Raw genomic sequence first — 21,720 nt, 5'->3', positions numbered from 1 at the left:
ACAGTAGTAGTTAAGAAGTGAATGGAGAAGGAGGCATCAGCAAAAGAACATACAGAGACTTCAGGGAAAAGGGACAGTGTTGTGTGTGACAGTTCAGACTTACTGGCTTGCTATTCAGTCTGGAAAGCAGGAAAGGGAATGGAATTCAGCATAAAACATAACAACGCTGGACACTTTTAAGGTCACATTAGAATTTCTGAGTGGGCAAGTCTTGAATATAACAGTGAATAAACTCGGAAGACAGGCCCCTTAGTGGCTATTTCTTCTTATCTAAACAGGAAAGGTGGACTCTCTTAGACATTTTCACATCGTCACCAATTTTTAAAGTAGGAAGTGAAATTGAAGGCTTATGTGGATCTTCAACACAATCTAACCTTTTCTGTGGGTGTCAATATCAATAAAGACTTTTTGACTACATTGAGCAAGATGTATATTTCAACAACTGTAATTTATAAACACTCAACTGATTTTCATTCTAATTGCTTTTTCTCCCTCTAACAAATTAATGAGTATAAGAATGGCAAGTCTTAATTTACAACAATAAACTCAGAAAAGATCGTACAAGTGAAATTGAACGGGAACCAGGAAGGTGTAACGGTTATGAACATCTGGAATATATAAACTTCTGGATTCCTGCATTTTGCTACTGTAAGTGGTTATAATCACATCAAAAGAGTAGTTTAGCAAAACAGTCTTTTCAAACAGTTTGCAACTAGCACAGTTATGAGAGGACTGGTAAATGAACAATTAGCCCCTTCATACAGGCCCCTTCATAACCTCCCATGTGAGCAGAGGCTCTGCACCCCGATGCCACTGTATTTAGCAAAGGGAGAATGGACATACTTGGTAGAGGAGTATCAATTATTCATGCCACACAGCTGGCCAGGGTGATGTGCTATTCTTTTCTATAGGAAAGACCTGAGTATCATGTTCTCCAGCTACTTACCCACTCCTACACACTCTTTGAAATTATTTTTTAAAATTGACATCTAACACACATAAATGTACAAATTACAGATACAAAACCCCACCCAGTTTTCCATGTGACCTGGGCCTGAGGTGCTTTGGATAGTCATGTATTCTCCTATTTTCCTTCTGACACCTTCAGCGTGGGCTGCATGCCCACAGGAATGGCCCTCAATAAAAACCCAGAGCGCCTAGGTTCAGGTGAGCTTCCCTGTCTGGCCACTCTCCCGCAGGTCATCATATATTGTTCTGGGAGAATTAAGAGCCTCTCTGTAACTCCATTGGGGGTGGCCGCCTGCAAAGTTGTGCTTAGTTTCACATGGACTTCGTGCCTTGCGCCTTTTCCCCTTGCTGATTTTCATTTGTATCCTTTCATTGTAATAAACCACTAGTGTGGCAGGTAGAGTCCTGTGAGTCCTTCCAGCAAACCACTGAGCCTGAGGGTGGTCTTGGGGGTTTCCAACACACCAGTGAAATGTGCTGCTTTCACCTAATGAGATCACATCAAGACATGAGCCATTACTGTTTCATAAAGTTTCAGAGTCCTTTCATCCTCTACTAATGTGGACATTTTATTCAGGTCTTCCTTATTTTATTATTTGATGAAACTAATGTTTTCCTTTATTATTCCTAAAGCAAAGACTGCTAACACCTCAAAGAAATGCTGGCCTTCACTATTTCATAAAGATACTTTTTTTAAACAGGGACACACATTAGCAATGTAAAAGAGCCACTGCAGTCAAAAAATATTTTTAGAGACTCCGCTGAACAATAAGCCCTGAACTTTTGTTTAAATTAAGATAGCTGAACCATTAAAATGATTTCCTGAATCCATGGAAACGTGTCTTGCATAAGAAGGCATTCTGTGGCCCTAGGAAACACGGTGGAGTCTACGGAGTAATTTGTCAGCTGCTAGGATTACAGTGGGCAAAGCTACTTAATCATTTTTGTAGATGCAATTATTCACAAATATTAAGAGTAATGTAACCACCCAACGGATTCCCCTTGCCCGCTGCCTAGACAGAGCTGATTTATCAAGACAGGGGAATTATAATAAAGAGTTTAATTCATGCAGAGCCGGCTTATATGGGAGACTGGAGTTTTATTAGTACTCAAATCAGTCTCTCTGAAGGCTTAGAGATTAGGGTTTTTAAAGATAGTCTGGTGGGCAGGCGGTAGGGTGGGGAGCATGCTGACTGGCTGGGTTGCAGATGAAATCATAGGGAATTGTAGCTGTCCTCCTATGCTGAGCCAGTTCCTCGGTGGGGGTCACAGGACTGCTTCGCAGGTCCAAGTGGGGCAATCTGGTTGTCAGAAATGAAAAAACGTGAAAAGACATCTCAAAGGCCAGTCTTAGGTTCTACAATAGTGATGTTATCTTCAAGAGTAATTGGGGAAGATGTAAATCTTACTGACTTCCAGCATAACGGCTGGTAAATTATTTAGAATTCAAGCCCCTCTCATCCTAACTTGGTGGCCTTTCACTAGTTTTACAACAACATTTAGTTTTGGGGAAGGACTATTATTTAAATTATAAACTAAGTTTCTCTCCCAAGTTAGCTTGGCCCATGCCCAGGAATGAGCAAAGACAGCCAGCCTGTGAGCTAGAAGCAAGACAGAGTCAGCCACGTCAGATTTCTCTCACTGTCAAAATATTCTCAGTCAGTTATAATGTTTGCAAAGGTGGTTTCCATCCCTCCCTTTGAGTTTTATAACATCTTATTCTTAAGGTGTGGGCTATGAAGATGGAAAAAGAAGAGACTACTGCTCTGCCTTCTTCCCGCTGATGGTGGGCATAGTGGGTACAGCTGTAGACTCGAAGGTAAAAGGAGCGGAACACGTGTGCAGCTGTCTGCATGCACTCACATATGCCTGGCTGGGGTTTCAAGACTTGCATGACAAGGGCATTAGTATGCTCATCTGTAGTTTTGGCACAGCACTTAAGTGAACAGTGAACTATAATGTCCTAGGATAAAAAGTGAAAGTCCTAGCTTCCGAAGCCTTTTCAGACTTGACCTCAAGCTCTGAGGGACCCAGGTGTACATCTCTGAGAACCAATCAGACATGGGGTGGCTAGCAGAGAGAGGGCCAGTGGTTGTTAGACAGACAGATTGGGATGGACAGGAAAGAGCATATTTAAATATACTGTCCCATATCTTTTTAGGTCAGTTTCCTAGTCCTGAGACTAGATCAGTTAATTAAACAGCTGTTTCCCATATCGGGAAGTGGCACTGCAGATGGGTTAGGCCTTTTTAGTTATAGATGAGGAAGGTAGTGAAAATCTGACACTTTTTGTCACCTGTATTATAAGGAATAGGCTTCCGCTTGCAGGCCCTCAGGAACAAGGTAGTAGCATTTTATTGAGTGCAAGTTAGAAAAGTGGAAGAAAAATTTGAAAGCATTAGTTTGGGGACTTGTAGTCCATGAAGAATTCAAGGTTAACAGAAAATAATAAAAACTCAAGAAGTTTACAGTTTTTTGAAACATAATTTTTCTCTCTCCAATCCCCATTTTTATTAAAGAAATCATAGTAGGACAAATTTACTTGCAAAATAAGTCTTGGTCTTACTATGCTTGGACTGATTATTTGTATGAAGTACAGCAAGAATAATTATTTGCCATAACAGGCTCTTTCCTCCACCCAAGGTCTCAATATAACTTGGAGCTTCCTAGGCCTGCCAGAAAATGACATTTTTTACTTACCACAGGTCAGGAACCCTGTATAGAAACCGCACAGACAAGGTATGAGGTGTTTTCCTGAGGGGCTTTTTACTGGCTCTATAAGTCAACTTTGATTTTTTAAAGCAGTCTGTTTATATTTGAAAGCATGCCATTCCAGTTAAAGCCTTGGTAAAATAACTAGTGTTTCTAATTATGTTCTGTTACAAAAGAGAACAGATTCTTACTGCACTTATGCAAATAACTATACTGCCATAAGTTGAGAATACTCAAATAGTTTCTACAAATTCTGCAGAAATCAGGTAGAGAAAAAGCAACATACTCCAAATTTTGCTCACAGTAAATTCTGCACAAGTTTACTTACTCAATGGCTAAAAGAGGTAAATAACTGAAAAGAAAACACTTTCTTGATTCTTAATAACAAAGGGATTAGCAATGTTTAACATATCAGCTCCCTACTCCAATGGCACAATTTCTTAAGTTATCAGAGACCTGCCTTCAAGAGTACCCACCAGAGTCCTATAGCTGATTATAACAACTGCCTTCTGAAAAGGAGCAACACAAGATAGTAATTGTCTATGGATGACAAAAGTCTCAAGACAGCCATAAAGATTCAATCAACAAGAAAATCTGGTCATCTCTGTGACACACAACAATTTAACATAACAATTACTCTATTTTCCTTGTACACCTTATAGGTAGAACTGTTTCCCCAGTAGTCTAAAGTACCTATTACAATGTTAATTCTCAGTAGCTTTAATTTATGATGTCATATCTGAAAGGGAAGCAATTTTAACCATGTATCAGATTATAGAGCCCAGGACAAAGACAGAGCTGCAGACAATGTCTGACTCTTCCCTGCCTAACTAGGGCACGTGGCTAACTCCACGTTTCCCCAGGCCTTATCTAGAATCTAATGGCTGTAAAATAGACAAGTTAAACAATTATTAAAAATCACAGAAGCAATTTATGAGCTTAAAGCATCTAGCAAACAGTATCTGACCTGCCTAATTTAGACCAAGTGGATAAACCTTGAAGACATTTTTATTTTACTTTACCAATAATATTATAAATTGTCTTTATTGTTCAAAGATTAGAGTCACTTGACCTAAACGCATTAAGGTTTCTATTTTTTTGACAATGATTTTTAGCACATTTTTCTTTAAAAGTCATTTAATAGGAAGGCTTTCCTATAAACATCACACACACAACACATATAAATACACAGACAGAAGAGGATTCAGTAGTTGTAAGATTTTTTATTTGCCAGTTTTTAAGTTTCTTCATTGGATTTCTGGCTTCAGGGTGGAGCCCTTAGAGGAACAGGGCCAGGACAGAATGTAGTTTCTAGGGCCTAATAAGCAGCTATAGCTGGATGGCAAAAACAGATCCCCCAAACTATGGGTCCCATTTTCATACCACATCTTGGATCCCCCAAAAGAGCGGAATGCAATGGGAGAAGACAGTGCAATGCCTTTACCCTGCATTCTACTGCAAGGCAATCCAAAGCCAATCAGCCCATCCCTCAAGGGAGTCTCATTTCTCAGTGTGGGGTAGAAATGTTTCCATACCTTCTAGGTGGCCGAAAGCATGCTTCTCTGACTCAAAAGTGCAAAGAGCTGAGTATCCTTCCTTAACTGCCATTAGCCATCCCTTAAAGTTTATTTCCTACCTAGTTATTACACACCAAGGCTAAAAGCTCTTCTTCCTACAAAGTAATTTCTGATACCTCCCAAAGTCAAAATACACCAGGTAACACGGAGCAGAGCCTTAGATTCTGAGAGGGTTCTAGAGGCCTCCTTCAATTCCTGGGGTTCCATGAGGAAAACATAGGTTTTTCTCAAAACGGGGTAGATGGTACCTCCTGTGTTTTCCCCAAGGAGTCCCAGGCTGTCAGGAATGACTTCAGGTCCTCTCATGTGGGCATCAAGAGTGGCAAGAAAACAATCTGGGGAAATAATTCAGTTGACTGAGAGGAAAAACAAAGAAGAACTATTTCTTAAACAAGATCTAAGAAGCAAAAAAGCACCAAGGCCTTTTACATATATGTATAGCTTGGATATCAGTTTATAATTAAGCTGATTTTAAACCAGGAATGAGCAAAGACAGCCAGCCTGTGAGGCTAGAGACAAGATGGAGTCAGCCACGTCAGATTTCTCTCACTGTCATAATTTCTTCCGTTACAATATTTGCAAAGGCAGTTTCAGTTAACACCCTTTTCCTGGTTAACTAACCTACTCACCAGGAGCCAAGCCAAAAAAGAAAAATCAAATTGAAGTTTGCTACTCTCAATTATTTTATCATCTGCCAGAGAATGCTTTTGGCAGACTTTCCCCTTCCTCAAGGGAAAAAATACCTGCAAAATTTTAATAATAACAAGGACTTCATTTTCCTCGCCATCAAAGTCTATTCGAGTTCTGCAGGTGAAGGAATCAAAATGCAGCCCAAGGAGAACACAGGATGAAGGGCGAAGAACTCGGAATCCCATCAAAACTCCATTTCCCAAGAAAAACCAGGTGGAAGGAAAAAATAATGCTACAACTAAAGGATATAAATCAGTGGTTCTTAACTGGCACTGATTTTACCCACCGGGGACATCTGACAAATGTCTGCCCACTCTCTCCCCTCCATTGTAACACAGAGTGGGCAGATGCTAGGGATGCCTGCTGAACATCCTATAGTGTTCTGGACAGTTCCAAGAGGAAGAATGATCCAGCCCTCATTGTCAATAGTGCCAAGGCCAGGAAACCCTGATCTCAATGAATGGGCTGAAGATCTTGAGTTAATGCATGATGTATGTTGGGGCCATTCACAACATCTTCGGGAGTTAAGACACTCAAATCTGCCCACTTCTCTCAGGCTGAACACATAAATCTACCAGAATCCTCCACACTGAAGTTTGTAAGTGGATATTATAAAAGCACTCTAAGACTCACTGGTAAGGGGACAGGGGAGAAGCCATGCACAGACTTTTTCCCCCAGTAAAAATGCAGCCCATCTAGAGACACAGTCCCCAATCCACAAAAATTTGAGCAATGTCCATATGGCAACTGCTGTTTGCTTCTAGCTGATTCTTCTGTTTCCAAAGGCCCCAGAGTGTCTGTGTGGCCATCCATTTCTCAGTTAATAGGGCTGCCACTCAAATCAATGACACAAGAGAGCACCCCCATCCAGCCCTAGGCCTGCAATATGGCTAACGACCTGTGAAATTTAATGAAAACATCCTGGCTGCCTTTGTATTATGGAACACTGTCTATCACACACACAGCGCTTCGCAGACAACAGAAACGTAGAATTATGTTTTTGGTATAGTCTTTTTTACAATTAAGTAATTCTGCAATTACTATGGACTCAGGGGAAACTGCAAAACTAGTTAACTAGTAACGTGCTGTGCACCTTTCATCCTGTCTTCTCCCAGCTTGGCATCTTACACTACTGTCGAAGAGGATCAACAGCACTAAGTAGGTGCCAGGATGGGAAGTACTCATTGGAACACAAACTATCGTCGCCCTTTCTGCACTGCATTCACTAGTTGTATATATGTAATCTATGCAGTTTGATCCTATGTGTGGATGTGTGGAACCTCATCCCTGGTCCAGGTACCAAACTCTTCTATCGACACAAAAGAACTCTCCCATAACCATCTTTTATATGCATATGCTTCCATCCCTACTCTGGATCTGTAGCAGCCACTGATCTGGTGTCCACCTGTGTATTTTCAGCACTTTAATCATGTCCTATAAATGGAATCATACAGTCTGCAATTTTATTCTTCTTCTTTTTTTTGAGACAGAGTCTTGTTCTGTCGCCCAGGCTGGAGTACAGTGGCACAATCCTGGCTCACAGCAACCTTCACCTCCTCTGTTCCAGTGTTTCTCCTGCCTCAGCTTCCTGAGTAGCTAGGACTACTGGCATGTGCCACCATGCCTGGCTCATTTTTTGTATTTTCAGTAGAGATGGGGTTTCACCATGCTGGCCAGGCTAGTCTCAAACTCCTGACCTCAAGTGATCTGCCCCCCTACGCCTCCTAAAGTGCTGGGATCACAGGCGTGAGCCACCACACCTGGCCCAGTCTGCAGCCTTCTGACGTGGCTTGTTCTACCCAGTGCATTTCTCTGGAGGTTACTCCAGCTTGCTGCGCCTTCTCACCTCTCCTTCCTTTTCATAGCTGAGCACTGCTCCATGGCACAGACATACCACAGCTTGCTTCATCTACACCCACTGAGGGACACTGGCCATATGTCCAGAATATTGCTATTGTAAATAAGCCACTATTTTCTGTTTAATTTTTTGAATAACCAGATTTTGTCAGACACCAATCTAGCTTACAAATAACAGTGGCTGTGCCAGGAACTTGCCCCGAACACCGACATGGGACTATGAAAAAACCCTTACATAATACTGATAATATTAACATTACTGTGAATACAGTTGGTTCTCTCTTCCCTTTGAGACTAATTTTCCAAACTCTAAAAACAATCTATGCATGGAACTTCTCACCTACAATACCATGACCTTTCCCCCAAATTGTGGAAAGATATATATAACATAAAATTTATCATGCTAACCATTTTTTTACTTTTTTAAGTGACAGGGTCTCACAGTTGTCCAGGCTGAAATGCGATGGCACAATCATAACTCACTCCAGCTTTCACTTCCCAGGCTCAAGTGACTCCTGTGCCTCAGCCTTCTGAGTAGCTGGGACTGCAGGTGTGAGCCATGCCTGGCTAATTTTTAAATTTTTATTTTTGTGGAGACAGGGTCTTGCTATGGTGCTGAAGCTTGTCTTAAACTCCTGGCCTCTTAAAGATCCTCACCTCGGCCTCCACCGTAAGCATTTTTAAATGCATAGTTCAGTGGCATTAGGTGCCATCACACTGTTGTGTAACCATCACCATCAACCACCCCCCGAACTTTATTCATTTTGCAAAATGGAAACTGTACCCATTAAGCAGCAACTCCACACCCCCCGCTTCTCCCCATCCCCCAGCAACTACCCTTCCACTGCCTGTCTTTTTGGATTAGACTCCTCGAGGTATCCCTTCTGAGTGGAATCCTACAGTATTTGCCTTTTGTGACTGGCTAATTTCACTTCGCATAATGTCTTCAAGTGTCACCCGTGTTGGAGCCTGTGTCAGAATTTCCTTCCTTTTCAAAGCTGAGTCATGATATTCCACTGTACGGATGGACACATTCTGTTGATGGAATTTCCTCTGTCAGTGGACATCTGGGTTGCTTCCGCTGAGGTTTCCTAAAGGACACTGTACTGTTCTCCTAAAGTGTGAGGTCAGTCTTGGAAGGAGGGGCATGTCTTTCTGTTCGGCTCTCTCATGCCACGGTCCTCACCGTAGCAGCTCACAGATGTGACAGGAGGTCAGCCCAGCACACAGCTTGGTCTCTACTCCAGCAGAAACTCCACAATGATGAAACGCCAGGCCAGCAGGAGGTGAGGGGAACCGCCCACTCGACTGACAGCACCCTCCTCAGAGGCCTAGGATATGAACGGCACTGGAATACAGGGAAGACTCAGGGAAGTGCTTCTTGTACAGATGGACTGAAGCTCCCAGGAGCCTTCTTGAATCCAGAGGCTGGCTTTGAACAGCATTCTCTTTTACAGGGCATGAGCTACAACTCATCCCTCAGCATCAGGCCCTGCCACCCCCACGAGGCCACCTGGTGCTTTTCTAGGGGACCACTTCACCCTCAGTCGCGTGCTTCTGTAGAAAGTGTTGGAGAACAGGGAACCTTCCCCTCCGCCCCACCTCACTCTAACCAAGACCCATGCCAGCTCACCCACTGTGAACTCGCTGGGTCATCTACAGGGTACTCTTTTTGGACAGTATAACCTTGATGTGTGTCGAGCGCTCAGTACAGCCTTTTATCTCTGAGCTTGGGCTTGCTGTGGAAAGAGGAGGCCACTGAGGTCTCACTCACTCTTCCACGCACTCCTCTTACACAGACTCACCTGAATGGCAACACCACCAGAGAGCACTGCAGGTGAAATGTGTCACCCAGCAAGACTCTTTTCTTTTTTCTTTAGATAGGGTCTTACTCTGTCACCCAGTCTGGAGTGCAGTAGCACAATTATGGTTCACCGCAGCCTTGACCTCCCAGGCTCAGGCAATCCTCCTGCCTCAGCCTCCCGAGTAGTTGGGACTATAGGCGTGCACCATCACACTTGGCTAATTTTTGTATTTATTGCACAGGATGGCCTTGAACTCCTGGGCTCAAAGCAGTCCAGCCACCTTGGCCTCCCAAAGTGCTGGGATTACAGGCGTGGACCACCACACCGTGTAGAAATCTTTCTTATTAATGACTTTCTTGGCATGGAAGCTTCACAAAATGAATGACAAATGTCACTAAGTTATATTTGCAACCCTGAAAGTCTGGGCTCGTGGGTGTAATATTTCGCTATGATGTTACTCTATTCGGGCTGCTCTACCAAAATGCCTGGAGTAGGTGGCTTAGAAACAACATGTGTGTCTCATAGTTCTGGAGGCTGGGAGTCCACGATCAACACGCGGCAGATTGGGTGTCTGGTGAGGACCTGCTTCCTGGTTCCCAGATGGCGCCTTCTCGCTGTGTTCTCACAGTGGAAGGGGCAAAGGAGCTCTCTGGGTTCCTTTGTAAGGGCACTCATCATGACTTCATCACCTCCTAAAGGCCCCAGCCCCTAATACCATTCCCTTGGGGGTTAGGATTTCAACATAGGAATCTGGGGGTACAGAAACACTGGGGGTACAGAAAACTGTCCTCCTTATGATGCCATAATACACAGAGCCATATATACATTATGTAAACAGAAGAAGCATGCCTAATCCTACCAGCTAGTTGTGTGTGCAGAAATGGGCTCTTTAGGAAAATGGAGTGCTCAGAGTGGAGACGCTCACTTTTGATAACTAGCGACACTCTCACTCTGAAAACCCATGTTTGGTGACGTTAATGAAGGCAAGAAATAAGTACAATAAATTGGCCTCTCAGGTACAAATCAGGACAAATCAGAACATAAGTTCCAGTGAATGAGGAGTTTTCAATCATCCTCCAGGGTCGTTAAATCTTCACAGCTAAGCAAGAAGTTCCTCATTCTGGGAATTCAGGGTGTGTGAGAAGTGAATTTTTACCATCTATTATGGTTTCAAGCTTCTTTTAGTAGCTACAGTGTTTAAAATTACAGCCGCCATGGACACAGAACTTGGTAATATCCCTGTGCCAAACAAAACATCAGTGAAATTCCGTTTCTCACTCGTGTTTCTTTTTCTTTGGTACTGTCGCCACCACCATCATCACATGGTTTTTGTTACTCGTCTGCCTATTCCTGGTGGTGTGTGGACATCCAGTCTTGGTGCTCCAGGTGGGGAAATACTTCGCTGGATTTTCGATGACTTGATACTGTGGGTATGTGGGTAAATGCACAGAGAGCTTTCGTGGCCACCATAGGGCCCAGCCTGCGGAATCCTGCATCTAGAAGCCCGGCTTGTGCCATGTCCAGATGCCTGGGCTTATCCACCAGAGGGCTGACCAAGCTGTAGAGTTTTCTATTTTTAAGTGGGTTAGACAGGACTGCTGAAGGACGGGAAGGTATGCAAACAAGGCTGCTCTGTCACTCAGCAGGCCTGGGCTACATTCATATCTGCCCATGGAAACTGTGACCTGACAGTTTCATCAAATTAGTCCAGAAGGCTAGCTGCAAATCCTCAAAGGAAGAATCAGACTTCGTGAGTGACCTGCAGATATATGCACCAGGGCTAGTATCTTTTTACATACTTTCCAATATGCCTTGTGTGACAGGCAGAGGAGCTCTGCGACTCAACTCATTTCTATAAAACCACTCATGTTTATGATGTGTCCTGCCTCTGCCTTAGATGGAAAAGAATGCACTGGTTTCTGATAAAGTGAAATCTACACTTATTACATGACCCAGCAACCCCACTCTTAGATATTTACCCAAGAGAAATGAAAACCTACATTCACACAAAAGATCTGTATGAAAATGTTTTTTGGTAGCTTTATGTTAGAATCACCAAAACCCGGAAAGAACCGAAATATTCCTCCACAGGAGGATACATAAACAAATCACTGAAACAGCATTCAAAATGGAATGCCACTTAGCTATTAAAGAACGAATGGCTGGTGCACACAATAGCATGCATGAATCTCAAGTGCATGAGGTTGAGTGAAAGATGTCACACTCTCAGGGCTATACAATGTATGACGCCATCTCTATGCCATTCTTGCAAGGCAAAACTCTAGGGACAGAACACAGTGATGGTTGCCAGGGGTAGGGTGGGGATGGAAGAGGAGCTGAGTACAAAGGGACACAAGGCAATTCTGAGGGTGACAAAACTGTTCTGTGTGTTGATTATGCTCAAGATGGCTCCCCACATTCCTTCCTTCTTTCCTCTTCAGCCAGTATCTTCTCCTTTAAAAAATATTTTTGGCTGGGTGGTATGGCGGCTCATGCCTATAATCCTAGCATTTTACGAGGCCAAGGTGGGAGGACTCTTGGACCCAGGAGTTTGAGACCAAGTTAGACAACATAATGAAACCCTGTTTCTACAAATAAAATAAAACAGAAAATAAGAAATTACCTGGGCATAATTTCTAGTGGCACAAGCCTGTAGTCTCAGTTGCTCGGGTGGCTGAGGTGGGAGGATCACTTGAGCCTGGGAGGTAGAGGCTGCAGTGAGTGCAGTGATTGTGCCACTGCATTCCAGCTTGGGCAACAGAGTGAGACCCTCAGCATAAGTGAGTCTCAACAAATAAAAAAGTAAAGTTTTCATAGTACCTCCCTTCCCCCCAAATCTATCACCCGATTATATTGCAGGCACAGTTCTTTCTCAGTTAAGTTCAGTCTGAATTTGTGGTTCTGTTGCCCTGTATTCCTCATACCATTTTGCAAGTTTCTGTGAATTATTTAATTTATGCTAAAAATGTGGGTCTGGGAGAACATGTTTTCTTTAGTTTGCATTTGGGATGAAGTCCCAGAGGAAATAATATGTTTACAGGGACTCGCTTGCCAAATTTTCTCTCTTTCTACACTAAGTGGAAAATGGACTTCCACTTCCCTTGCTGTATTCAGAAATATGCGGGGGCAAACAACTCACGATTCCCCCAGCATTTGGGGGAGCTGCTTACCACAGCAGGTTCTGGTTGTGCACATTTATAGGGGCTCGCTCCCTTGCTTCTCTCCTCCTGGAATGGTAATATGAGCTCATGAGAAAGGCACATGGCCATCATGTGCTTCTTAAAAATTGCCCAGATAGCACAAGTGACTGGGCAACAGATCTTGTAAGACAGAGGCCAGAGGACTCGCGTGTTGTATTAGTCCATTCTCATGCTGCTAATACGGACATACCCAAGACTGGGTAATTTATAAAGAAAAAAAAAAGAGGCTTAATGGACTCACAGTTCCACATGGCAGGGAGGCCTCACAATCATGGCAGAAGGTGAATGAGGAACAAAGTCATGTCTTACATGGTGGCAGGCAAGAAAGGGTGTGCAGGGGAACTCCCCTTTATAAAACCATCAGATCTTGTGAGACGTATTCACTATCACAAGAACAGTATGGCCATCAGTGCTCCACTGAGGATTCCCTTTTTTGCAGCCTAATGAATCCTAACTGACACCGTGGATACTGGCAGAGGGGAGGAAGAGAGACATTGGTGAAGGAGATGAACAGATGGACAGGAATGGCATCTCGTCTGCTGGGTCCAGGGCAAAGCAGCAGGGCTCAGGCCACAAGCTTGGTGACTCTGGAAAACCTGTCTGTCACTGCACCAGGAAGGTGGGGTTTAGCATTCTAAGTACACCTTCCAGAGAGCCAGCTGCACTGCAGGGAAACACCTACTCCTTTCCTCACCTACCCCCAACACCCGCTTCTTGCCACACACAGGTAAGGAGGAATGGCAGTTGCAGTAAGATCACTGGATCCAGGAACCCAGAATTTGCTGACAACTTCTAATGGAGAAAGCCAGACTGGAGGGAGTTGAGAAATGAATCATCTTCTGAGATGCAGAGCCTGTGTTTAATAAGTTTGGTAGGGTAAGAGCACAGGTGCTCGAGGAGGAAGCATGATCACGAGAATGTTTTCCTTTTTATTTAAGGCAGAAGGGAGATAGCCTTAGGCTGAGAAGGTGCTGTTTCTTGATGGGGGATCAATGAATATTGATTGACCTAACCAAAACTTTAGGACTTGAGACAAACATAGAAAATACCCCAGAATGAACATTTCAACATTAAGCATTTCTTTGCTCCCTTCTTCCTTTGAATACAACCTTGTAGTGTGGTAGGGTGCTCCAAAAAGTTCCGGGATGCATACAGCGATTTGAAGAAAGTGCAACAGTCTCTGTCTTCAACACCAACTCTGCCTAAGAAGTGTTATTATACTTCAGTGACACTGATGAATCCGAAACGGAGCTCACAGATGTTACACCAAGTTGACATTTGCCGAGGTCTATGCATTGTTGTGCTCCGACTCTCCCTCTCAGCTGCCTGGTTACAGAAGCTTCATAAACAAACACTGAATAAGGAAGCCGACCTTTCTGGGGAGGGATGGGGGTTTCTGTGTTTATTTCAAGAAGCCAGCAAAGCTCATGCTCCGTGGGCCTGGGGACCAGCCAGCAGCACGGCTCTGTCTCCAGGTTACAGAGCACGTGGTCCTTTATACCCGACAGCTCCAGTTTGGGACTTGTTTATACAAGAGCTGTGAGTCTCTTTGGCCTTCATCATGTCCTTGTGCAGAGGTGTTGCTAAATGGAAGAATCTCAAATTCCATGCCACAAGTCGACAGGGAAGCAGGGTTTGGTACATGTGATTTCCATTTGCAGGCACCTCTGGGAAGCTCTGAGCTCTGAGACAGGAGGCCACCTGGGCTCCTCAAAGAGCCAAGTCTGAGGTATTAGCACAGTGGTCAGCATTTCCCTGATTTCCAGGGGCAAGGCAGTACATACTTTGTTTTGTATACCAATTATCTTATACTATGTTCTGGCAACAGCCAATTGAAGGCATCTGATAAACATGCAGAAACAATGTGTACTTCCCATGAATAACACTAGCTGGGAGTGCAAGGGACAGAGATCCAGGCTTGGACAGAGAAGACATTTATTTACAATGTGCTATGTGCCTGACGTACTTGATCACATTTGCCTAGGCAAGGAAACCGAGGCTCAAATGAACAGGCCTCACTCAGACTTATTCAAGGATCAGAGCTCGAGCCATTCTGTGGGGCTCCAATGCCTTCATCCTACCCTACCAGGCCAGCTGTGAGAGAACCCACGCCCAGAGGATCATAGATTGGTTTTCCCTCAAATCAAATACATGCATCTCTGGGAGGAGGGGGCCTAGGAACTAGGGTTTCCTTTTCAAATAATCGAGTTCTAGAATATATACAATCTGATATCAAGGGCTTGAATCTTATAAAGACCCCAAAACCAACTGTTATGGGTTAAAGTATGCCCCCTCCAATGCACCATCCTGAGGTGCAACAGTGTATCTTATATGCGATTTGGAAACAGGGTCACTCCAGATGTGATTATCGCTGCATTCAAAAACAATAGCTAAAATCAGGTTGTCCTAGATGAGGGTAAATTCCGAATCCTATCTGACTGTCTTTACCCGGGGGGAAATATGAAGAAATGTGAACCCAGAGATGAGGGTGACGCACCTAGAAGCCAAGGATTCCAAAGACTGCCAGCAAAGCCCCAGGAGCCAAGGCAGGGGCCCAGGAGAGACTCCCCCTCAGAAGGAACCAACTGCCCATACCTTCACCTTGGACTTCTGTCCCCAGGAACCAGGAGAAAACATATTTCCTTTTCAGCCACCCCAGTTTGCTGTACGTCAGGTATAGCAGCCCTAGGAAACGAATCCACCCACACTGTATATTGCTTAGGAAAATGGCCACATGCAGATAATGCACAGTAAGTCCACCAGGGTCATTATTATCAAGGAAGGCGGGGAGGCAAAGCTGGGCGGGGTTTCCATTGCACCAGAGAGGTTTATTTCTCAAGTTAAATGGGTAGGTGGTTATCAGAACGTTTTTTCACCAATGTCATTTTGTAGGTCTTAAATTACGTATCTTCTAAGTTTTAAAATTAAAAAAAAGTTTTCACTCTAGAAACCAAATTACTTGTTGGAGGGATATCACAAGCCCAGGCCAAAGCCAGGCTAGAACTCAGACCCTGGGCTCCATGGCTTCCTCTTGCCACTTCCCTGCCAGAGGAGGAGGGCAACTGCTCAGCTCAAGGTCTGTTTTGTCAACAAGGAACACATATGATTGGCTGTTTACTTATTAACCAGAAAGTATTGTCTTAGCGGTAATCAATAATGCTGGAAGATGCTAGGATGGTTCCTAAGTTGTTGAAAATTGCCTAGCGGCCCATTTGGGAGGCGTGGAGCGGGAGAAGCTAGGGAGCTGACTAAATTTCTGGAGCAAAATCAAAGAGGTTCAAACACACACCCCAGCTTATACATGCCCTCGCCAAGGCGGAGGCCAGGAGCCCCGCACTGCTTCCGTCCTTTCCACGTTCACCACAACTGCTCTTGATTCCCACCTGATTCATCTGCACAGAAGTGTCACAGGAAGAAAGAACACATTCCCTCTTTCCACCCAGGAATAGCAGGGCTTCAGAGCCTTCTCTTTTCCCCATCAACACTAAGAACCTTCTTAGCTCTACTACTTCTTCTAGAGCCTGCTTTTGAATCAAGCATTGATCATTCTGTTCATAAGATGCTGAAGGTGAATTTCCTACCAACAGAAAACCAAGCCTCTTACCTGACTCCTGGAGATACCGATACACCAGGAAGTTCACCTCGTCACTGGTTATGCTCATCTTAGCCTCACCTCGCTGCGATGAGGTGCTGGCGGAGTGGGAGCCACCCTCTGTTCAAAAAGAGAAGAGAGTTTTGAAACACCACTTCTATTTTGCTTTTTTGGAGATGAATAAAGAAAATAATAGCTATACTAATTATACACGTGAAGGCAATTAACATCTGATTTACGTTATTTCTAATTATGTGATTACATAAAAATTCCATAATTATAGATACAAAAACTATGCCCAGGTGAAATGTTTTTGGAAAAAAGAAGAGCTGGTCTATTTCCTAAGGCCAGGGAAGAGATAAGCAGAAACCACATGACTGGAGCCAGAAGCAGGAGGCAGCAGAGCACAACAACCAACAACAACCAACAACTGACTTCGCGTTCAGTAAAGCTGTGTGCATGCAGATCGGCAGCGCGCCCCATAGCTGGCAGAAATGGAATCCCAAAGCGCACTCAGGCAGATGCGGCTGGATACAACACTGAGCACTTTTCCGTATACATGGAGAGGTGACTGAGTACACCTGCGGCCATGTCAACACCCCCGAAGAGTGACCACACGGTCCTGGCCACATGAGGAACGGTGGTACCTCTCCCTCGCAAACGTTGAACGTGGTCCACGGGTGACTGCATGGCCCCTCTTCTTGCAGGGCGGGGGCAGCACCGCGAAGACGTGCCAGTGAGCTCGGTCATGCTACAAGTCACCTCGATGTTTCTGCAAGGCGGCTGGGGCTCCTGGTGGAAAGCCAGAACATGGAAGGCAGGGAGCACCTCTGTCATTCGTGTTTCACCACAGAACCCGCTGCATCCGTCTAAGACTTCTGGTGCCCAGAAGGCAGGCAGAAATCTGGGGAGGGAGGACGGGCAGTAAAACGTGCAGGGGATTCTGTGTGAGACAGCCAAGACAGAGTCTGGTTTTCTTAGAAACCACCCGGTTAGACACAAGAGCAAACTAGCTCAAAAAAACAAGCAAGGAAAGAACCCCTGTTGTCCATGAACAAACCGGAATTCATAAACCAGTAAGCTGCTCACTCCAAAGAGCTGGACACCCCCAGTAAGGCTGCAACTAATGTCAATGATGTCACCAACACTAAACATCTTTAAACTTTTTTTTTTTTTTTTTGGAGACAGGGTCTTGCTGTGTTGCCCAGGCTGGAGAGCAGTGGCACAACCTGGATCACTGCAGCCTCCACCTCCCAGGCTCAAGCAATCCTCTCACCTCAGCCTCCCAAGTGGCTGTGACCAAAGGTGGGCACCACCACACCCAGCTAATTTTTTGGTACTTTTTGTACAGACAAGGTTTTGCTCTTACCCAGGCTGGTGTCAAGCTTTTGAGCTTAAGCAATCCACCTGCCTCAGCCTTCCAAAGTGCTGGGATTACAGGTGTAAGCCACCATGCCCTGCCAGCACTAAACATCTTCAGGCTGCATGGGAACTGTCTTCCGTGTCTATATCATACATTTTCAAGTATCTTTACAGGCAGCAAAACTTTTATTGTTGAATGAGGATTAGTTTTTGTTTGTTTAGGGGAAAAACGTACAAAGCATATGTTCAAGTTGGATAATATTTTACATTCAATGGGAGGATTAAAAGTAATGGTTTTTGCCAGGGACATACCTCACCCCACAAAGTCCTGCCCTGGTACACTCCCGACACTTGAGTATGGGCAAGATCTGTCACCTGCTTCCAGAATATGTCAAGGAGATGGGGCGCCACTCCCTAGGTTAGGCTACATTATATGGTAAGGTTGACCTCATTGCTCTCCCATGATAATTAACACCACACGCATTGCGTGATCTGTCCAGGCAATGGCAGGAAGCCTTGTAGGGAGCTGAGGGTCTCAGTCCTCCAGCCCCAGGAACTGAATTCGACTAACACCTGTGCTTGGAAGAAAATCCCTGAGTTTAAAGCAGAGTGCAGCCTGGCCGACACCTGGACCAAGCCTTGTGGGACGCTGGCACTGGCTCCAGCTGTGCTGTGCCTGGACCCCTGACCCGCAGCAACGGTGAGAGAATGTGTGTCGTTTCAAGCTGGTAAACGTGTGGTCGTCTGTAACACAGCAAGAGATAATTAAGGCAGCTGCCCTGGCATCATTCCACCTCTCACTTTGCACTCTTAATAGACTTTGTTTTATAATTGCCAGAACTTTTTCATTCAAAAATTCTTACCTTCTTTGCTTAATTTGGTGGCATTTCTGTACTTTTGCACATACTGCAATGAAAATGTGACAGTCAAAATGCAAGTCTGTCTTAGGATTTGTGCTTGAACTCTGGAGAGTTCTCTCAAAAGATAACATACAGAAGAAAATATCGGAGATGAAATAAGCTATGAAATCACAGCATGACCTAATGACAAATTAAATATTATTTAAGGAGAAGAAAGAAAACAACAACAAAACTCTATCTAAAGAACATCACAGCTCTGGGCAGGCTTTTGGTGATGCTCAGTGCTGCAGTGACTGTGACAACATCGCACCAATAGCAAATGAATAGAGTTTTGGTTTCTCTCTACATCCTGCACAGCTGGAAATCTCTGGTTTTATATCATTAACTTCTGGTGACTGAATAATGGAAAGCTGGTTGCTATGAAGGGTTACTCAGAGGAGCACAAAGAACAGACTGAAAAAATGGCTTGGGCCGGGCACAGTGGCACACACCTATCATCCCAGCACTTGGGGAGGCCGAGGCAAGCAGTTCACTTGAGCCCAGGAGTTTGAGACCTGCTTGGGTAACATGGCAAAACTCTGTCTCTACAAAAACAAAAACAAAACAAAACAAAAAAATGAAAAGACTAGCCGAGTGTGGTGTGCACCCCTGTAGTCTTAGCTACTCAGGAGACTGAGGTGTACGAGTCACCTGAGCCTGGGAATTTGAGGCTGCAGTGAGCCATTATCATGCCATTGCACTCCAGCCTGGCCAAGAGAAGTGAGACCCTGACTCCAAAAAAAACGGCTTGCAACTACAAATCCCAATATAAATGTATTACAACATTTATTACCAAAATTCTCTAGGCTACACATACATTTGTGAAAGACTACAGTAGATAAGGAATTTTGAAATTAATTTTGAAGAATCTATTATAAAAATACAGGAAATAATTCTAATGAGCTTTGGCTAAGAAAGAAAATCACTGATAAGGAGCATGAGCTGAATTTGAGCAACTACATTTTCACAATTGCAACTTTTTATTTTATTTTTTTCTGTGAGCCAGTGAGTGTTTGAAAATGGAAGTTTTAAAATGTAAGGCCTCTTAAAAAAGGTAGGAAGAGCACAGCACCATAGTTTCAGCCTCATTTAGCCCCGAGCATTTCTGGACAGGCTTAGGAACCAGGGCAGCAGGGCTGGGGACTGGCATGAATCTGGAGTCCCATGGAAAGGAAGACAATCACAAAGGACGAGTCAGCCTGGGAGGCAGGGCACTGTGCCAGCTCCCAGGAAGGGCAGTTGGAAAGGACCGATCTTGGAGAGTGTCTCATCTCATTGCTGCATGTTACAGATGAGGAAACTGAGGCATAGAGGGGAAACTGTGTCTGGCAGGACCTGGCAAACACCCCAGCTTCCCAGCTGCCCTTTTTATTTGCTATGCCTAGCTCCTTTGCTGTTTTACTCTGGAAAAACAGAAAAAAATAAAAAGCCTATTCCAGGCACAGCAGGATGTTCTGCAGCATCCCTGGACTCCCCCAACCCCCTTGCAGTGGTGACAACCAAAAATGCCTACACATGTTGCCAAATGTCCCACATTGCAAAACTGCAGCTGGCCAAGAACCACTGCTCTTTAGAGGAAAAATAAGCATTTTGTGTTTGACGTGAACTCCATTTATAAAGTAAGGCAACTGGTGCAGGCTCAGACACCGCTTGGTGACCTGACTGAGCTACTAAAAATGACTGCTAAAAATGCACCAGCTGGGTGCGATGGCTCATGCCTGTAATCCCAGCACTCTAAGAGGCCAAGATGGGAGGATCACTTGAGCTTGGGAGTTAGAGGCCAGCCTAGGCAACATAGGGAGATGCTGTCTCTACAAAATATAAAAATTAGCCAAGTGTGGTGGCACCTGACTGTGATCCCAGCTACTCGGGAGGCTCAGGCAAGAGGTTTTCTTGAGCCCAGGAGGCTGAGGCTGCAGTGAACCGTGATTATGCCACTGCACTCCAGTGAGCGGAGTGAGATCTTAGGTAACAGAGTGGGATCTTGCCTCAAAAGAAGAGAAGATATCCTGATTTGTGGAGATGAAACACCTGTATACACAGCCTGGTTAACATTCCCCACCCCAGAGGTGTCTGTGATAAATACAGGTATGTATGCATGTGTTCATCTGGAACTACAGAGAATGAGAACATAAGCTCCTGAGGCGATGGGAATTAGGGGCCATTTTCAATTGTCCATTCCTCTAATTTGCCTTATGCATCTTCCTTTCTTTCAACTAGAAAAACTTCTGCTTCAGCTCTGGCTTTCTGCTTTCTGACCACAGATTCATTGTCTTTAAATGTACACACTAAATTAGGGTTTGAGGATTGGAAAGTTTTCCCTAATAAACCGTTAACTTTCCAAAGGGGGTTTTGACTTCTAAGCATCAGAGAAAACAAAACAAAAACTATCCGTGGCCTGCAATCGAGCCAGGATGTAATATCATTTGTTAAGTAAGACTGACTGCTACATCTCAAGTACACATTTTAATTTTTTAAGACTGATTTAATAATTGGATCAAACTTTTCTCCCTCCACACTTACTTAGCTAGCTTTTAAATGATTATTTTTTCTTTTAAAACCTAATTCCAAACAGGATTATAGAATCTACATATATATTCTTACACTATTAGATACAAGCATGAGAATATTCTCTGAACGTACCCTTAACCCTAACAGCTGAATTTAATGTCCTCCAGCTCTGTGGGCTTCATCACACCAAAATCAAGAGAAACTGTCCATCAGCTGGATGTCTGGATGTTGAGCTACACTTATCTCTAAGCAGCTCAGTTGAAGGTGGTGGCTGTTTTCATGGATTTTCTTCAGTTTTTTTGACTCGAGTTACCTGGCCAGTAGTCCTCTGTAAGAACCAGTGTTCCAGATAAACCTCACCACACACAAGGCTGGGAATAAAAATTCCTCCTCCTCTTTTTTCCAAAACCAGAACTAGATTTCATGGGAAGATGGTAAATTATGGATCCCCTACCCAAGGCTTTGTTGTTTAATTTCTCACAAATAAATGTGCTGCTATGATAGTGGTATTCATAGGCTAGCAGAACTCTCAAGCAGACAGGGCCA

The 21,720-nt window shown here is 44.2% G+C and overlaps 1 protein-coding gene across 6 annotated transcripts in view; it reads right to left on the bottom strand.

Moving 5' to 3' along the window:
• Window positions 1–21,720, bottom strand: part of TBL1X (transducin beta like 1 X-linked) — a 250,659-nt gene that overhangs the window by 48,700 nt on the left and 180,239 nt on the right. For 4 of the 6 annotated variants that reach the window (XM_054251217.2, XM_035288995.3, XM_054251216.2 and 1 more), the window contains 2 exons: window positions 17,050–17,194; window positions 16,415–16,522 (listed from right to left, as the gene is read on the bottom strand). In XM_054251217.2, the coding sequence (XP_054107192.1) occupies window positions 16,415–16,522; window positions 17,050–17,152 (211 nt within the window). In that variant the 5' untranslated portion in view covers window positions 17,153–17,194. Of the gene's footprint in view, window positions 1–16,414; window positions 16,523–17,049; window positions 17,195–18,337; window positions 18,671–21,720 lie in introns of all 6 variants that reach the window. The other 2 variants (XM_078362494.1, XM_035289001.3) reach the window with 2 other exon arrangements.

Source organism: Callithrix jacchus, chromosome X, assembly GCF_049354715.1.
Source record: "Callithrix jacchus isolate 240 chromosome X, calJac240_pri, whole genome shotgun sequence".
Classification (NCBI taxonomy): Eukaryota; Metazoa; Chordata; class Mammalia; order Primates; family Cebidae; genus Callithrix; species Callithrix jacchus.
This window is presented reverse-complemented; position numbering and strand designations above follow the sequence as displayed.